The 5,000-nt window shown below is 46.5% G+C and overlaps 1 protein-coding gene across 1 annotated transcript in view; it reads right to left on the reverse strand.

Annotated features, from left to right (window-relative positions):
* Positions 1–5,000, reverse strand: part of zfpm1 (zinc finger protein, FOG family member 1) — a gene marked incomplete at its 3' end in the record, with an annotated part of 88,821 nt that overhangs the window by 16,976 nt on the left and 66,845 nt on the right. Inside the window, exon 4 of the mRNA XM_079502376.1 lies at positions 1,867–2,000. Within this exon, the coding sequence (XP_079358502.1) occupies positions 1,867–2,000 (134 nt within the window). The remainder of the gene's footprint in view (positions 1–1,866; positions 2,001–5,000) is intronic.

The raw sequence follows: 5,000 nt of genomic DNA on the forward strand, positions 1-5,000 counted from the left end.
GGAGGAGAGGAGAGGAGAGGAGAGGAGAGGAGAGGAGAGGAGAGGAGAGGAGAGGAGAGGAGAGGAGAGGAGAGGAGAGGGGAGAGGAGAGGGGAGGGGAGGGGACCAGAGAGCCAGTGGTGGAAAAAAGTACTATTCTTTTTTTACTGAAGTAGGCTATACTCACTATGCAGAACGTGTGTTTAAAATAGCAGATCAATGCGGTGCATTGTGAGCTTGTAGATCGGCTATTTTCAAATAGCTGAAATGTACTGTATATAGGGTTGACGTGGGTAATATACGTTTTGTAAAACATAATCAAAATCAACAAAGTAACTACCGGTATACTAAAGTTTTCAAATAAATGTAGTGGAGTAAAAGTACAATATTTTTCTCTGAGTAGAAGAGTAGAATAAAAAGTATTTTACTTAAGTAAAATGGAAATACCATATTGTACTTAAGTATAGTACTTAAGTAAATGTAATTAGGGGAGGAGAGGAGAGGAGAGGAGAGGAGAGGAGAGGAGAGGAGAGGAGAGGAGAGGAGAGGAGAGGAGAGGAGAGGAGAGGAGAGGAGAGGAGAGGAGAGGAGAGGAGAGGAGAGGAGAGGATGCTCTGACCTAACTGCTGGCATATAATGAGAAGTGTAGTATTTGAGGACAAACAGATTATCTTAAAAGAGAGCACGACTAGTTGTTTGGAGTGAACCGGACCAGGATGAACTGGACCATAGGCTGAGCTAGTATTACGAGCATTGTCATAATTATAAAAATAAAATACAAATAAAGTGCATTTTTCGATAGGACGAGAAATCCCAGCAGTAGTGGGCACAGTCCAATGTATGTTTGCATTTTGCCAGAATTTTTCATCAGCCTGTCTGTCTGTCTGTCTGTCTGTGCGTGCGTGCGTGTGTGCGTGCGTGTTCATGCCAGGAAGCCTCTCCCAGCATCAGTATCACATGATTAGATGGAGTCAGTACACATGATGCACAAGACTGTGACTCTGATAGCGATGCATCCGGTTCCACATGCAGTTCCCAAGGAACATGCACAACACACAGGTTCTCACACACACACACACACACACACACACACACACACACACACACACACACACACACACACACACAGACGCACACACACACAAGTTCTCAGACACACTCACCCGCACACGCACACACACACACACACACAGTAACTGAAAACTAGTCAATTATGCTGGATACTGTAGTTTCAGTCTTTATTCTAGGTAGGTTTGATCGGAAATCAGGGCCGATCGCATCATTTTCAAATGATCGCAATGTGATCGGGAGCAAAATAACGTGATCGGGACATCCCTAAGAAGAAAAGTTTACTCTTTTGGGACAATTTGGCGGTTCACTTGTATAAAACAAATCCATTACAAGCAGGGTTGTCCCGATCCGATCAAGTGATCGGAAATCGGGGCTGATCACATCATTTTCAAATGAGCACAACAACGTGATCGGGACATCCCTAGTATCAATATTATATCCACATCATGATAGACTGGATATTGTCTGTGATTTTTGACATTGTACTATCGTGATATGGCATAAGTGTTCTATAAAAATATAAATATCAGATCGGGGGAAAATCGGTATCAGCAGATACTCAAAATCAAATGCTCGGAATCGGATCAGGAGCAAAAGAAAATAACATGATCAGGACAGCTACAAGTACAATTACAAGTATACTTCATGTGAGTATACAAATATGTTACAAGTATACTTGTATGAGAGTATACAGTATATAGCGTATATGTATAATGTACATACGGTAATAATTTCATGGCATTAACTGGCAGTGAAATGTGTAAATTCAGTTCAATTAGTAGTAGACCCCGCAGGACAGAGTCTGTGACCCCTCACCTCTGGTTCCTGGTCCTCTGCACTGTCATCTGATTGGATGATCCCTGGGTAGGGACCCCACGTGGTGTCGGGGCGGAGGTCCCTGCACGCTACGACCCTGGTGTCATCACCTGCTTCACTCAGCGCCACGTCATCTAGAGAGAGAGAGAGAGAGAGAGAGAGAGAGAGATCAATTTACGTATCTGTCATGTTGGTAGACCAGCAAGTAAGTAGCCTTGCCGAGCCATGAGGCCCATAGGGGCAGGAGCCTATCTCCTGTTTCTGTAGCGTGAGGCAGCTTGATGTACAAGTACACCCCCTGGACATGACGCTAGTATGTCGCAGGGACTTACCCCCCAATCCAACCCTTAATGCTGAGTGTCAAGCAGGGAGGCATTGGGTCCCATTTTTAGAGTCTTTGGTATGACCCGGGCCGGGGATCGAACCCCGACCTCCCAGTCTCAGGGCGGACACTCTAACCACAAGGCCACTGAGCTGGTCAACAGCAAGCCAACAGCATAATGCCAATAACAGTACCAGGCAAACTGATGAGAGCCCAATGCTCTAATCCGTTCAAAAGACAATTGTCTGGCCTGGATGAAGGTCTAACGACCGGAAAGTAGAATAAAGAGCAACATTAAAAAAAAAATAGCAAGTTCCTGACAGTGTGATCAGAGTGATAATATGCACTTGGTCCTATACGCACCTCTTACAAACCTCTTGAGGTGTGAATCGGACCAAAAAAGAAATCTGTGAAACTAATCTGTGTGAAATTGCTTCACACAATCATGCAGAGATACCGAAAGATATCGACTGGAAGTATATTCTTCTTATATAGAGAAGAAGATGTCCAATAAATAAAATAAACTCGTTTTAACCCATTTTGGGCGGGAACCCCTTTCGGTGTTAGCATTGTGTTATGCTTTAGCTATTGAAAAATAGCAGATCTACAAGCTCATAGCGCGCCACCGAGTGGCGCGCTACGAGCTTGTAGATCTGCTATTTTTGAAAAATCGTGAGAATATTTATTTCAGAAAACTGGAGGATTTATAAGAATTTAAAAAAAAATTGAGGTCAGGCCTAAATGGGTTAAGAGCTTCTCACGGGTTGAACCTGACACGAACCCACCACCATGACACATCCGTCCAGGGATAAGGTGCACCAGCACACCAGACACTAGGGGGAGTTTGAACCAAACGGACCCCATGCATGCAGCCACGTGCTGCCCGTTCCAGCCTCTCTATAGTGCACTTCCTCAAAGTGATAACTGTGCAGAGGGATGGGAGTCAGGGCTTGGGCTGGAGTCTGCTACAGCCCAGATAGAGGCTGATAGCACGGGGGCACCGCAGGGGGCATGGGAGATGTGTCCCATCTATTTAAAACTTAAGACAGCTAGAACTGCCAGGGCGAGCGTTAACGCTCAACTTCTGGAGGAGGCAATAGACTCATGTCTGTCGGCACATCTGGGAACAAATTGATGAGCTTGAGCTGTAATAGTAATACGGGCTGTTCCGTTGTTAGGCTCTGTGATCTACTGGGGTGGGATTAACACCACCTGCTTCGGTTACACCATGTGCCTTTGGGGTATGCTTCTGGACAGGGGGGGGGGGGGGAGAACCTCTCTGCCCGTCTCTCTCTCTCTCTCTCTCTCTCTCTCTCTCTCGGTTTTCCGACATTATCTCCCATTTTCTCTCGTTCTCATAAGCATGCACACCAAATTTAACCCCCTCCCCACACACACACACACACCAACTCGCCCTCTCCCCCCCCCCACACACATACACACACACACCACTACCCCCCCCACCCGCCCCGCTCTCCTCCCTCCACGGTTCAGTCCGAGTGTTTCGGGGGGTCGGCCTAAAGTGGCGGGCCGATAAGAGTGTTTGTCTAACACTCTCCATGTCAAAACACTCATCTATCTTCTCTGTATCTATCCTCACCAGAGAACAACGGACAGACGCTGATAAAATGGCTTTCCCACAGCCGGGGGGGTGGGGGCAGGGGGGGGAGTGTACAGAGGGAAGGGAAGGAGGGAGTGGTGGTGGGTTAGAAGAGGGGGAGTGGCTGAGGGAGGAAGGCAGAGGGAACACGGGTTCGAGGGAGATGTGAATTAATGATGACTTTTTAACGGCTGCATGTGGTCAAAATTCTGCAATCTGTCAATGTCTGAATAACTGTCGTCTGCAGTGTCATAACACATGAGGTCACGCATGACACTGAACTATTCAATGATACTCTGCTATACATTATACAGATAAATGCATCTCACGCTGCAATCAACCCAGCCTTTCAGTCTCAGTGCGGACAGCAGAGCTTGGCAATGATGGCAAGCAAACAAGAACTATAACTAACAAACAGGTGAACGCGCACGTTTTAGCGTGCTCGGTTGAGTCTCTCGTGGCTCGAGTTCGCTAGAGACGACGCCCCTCCGTCGTGGTCTAAAACGATACTTTATCGCCCAAAAAAAAACGAGTCTGCGGTTGTTGGAAAAGCAGCAGGATTCAAACCCAGGAGGTGTGGATTCAGAGTCTAACGATTAGACCAGCACGCTACCGAGTTGGCTGCCAGGATCAAGTTTTCAGGCTGTATTAGGGAGTGGAAATGCTCCGCCCAGCAGGCACCGTACTACTTTCTAGCCCTGCCCTACTATAGTAGGAGGAGGGGTCAATCTAGTAGGAAGGTCTTTACGCAACCGGGCCGTAGTCTTAACCCATTTTGACCTGAGATCAGATTCTAAAAATGTCTTCTACATCCTGACAGTTTTCTGAAAAAGCTATGTTTTCAATGTCAGTGTCGTTCTTCGATTTTTCAAAAACCTACAAGCTCGTAGCGCGCCACTCGGTGGCGCGCTATGAGCTTGTAGATCTGCTATTTTTCAATAGCTAAAGCATAGCATAATGCTAACACCAAAAGGGGTTCGCAACCCCAAAATGGGTTAAATTATGCGAACGCCCTTCAGGCGGGCTTTAACGTCAATATTAATCTCTCTCGTTTTGCTTTGAGCTCCAGTTTTAAATCACTGCAGTATATTACTGTAGCTTTGTATCTATTGCCTATCAGGGGAGCCGTGGGCAGCGGAGTGACCAGGTGACTGTGTTGATTTCGCCGAGTAAAACTGTGATGAAGAAATGTTCGTCGACTACCTTTTTTCA

Source organism: Electrona antarctica (genome assembly GCF_951216825.1).
Source record: "Electrona antarctica genome assembly, chromosome: 5".
NCBI classification, from domain to species: Eukaryota; Metazoa; Chordata; class Actinopteri; order Myctophiformes; family Myctophidae; genus Electrona; species Electrona antarctica.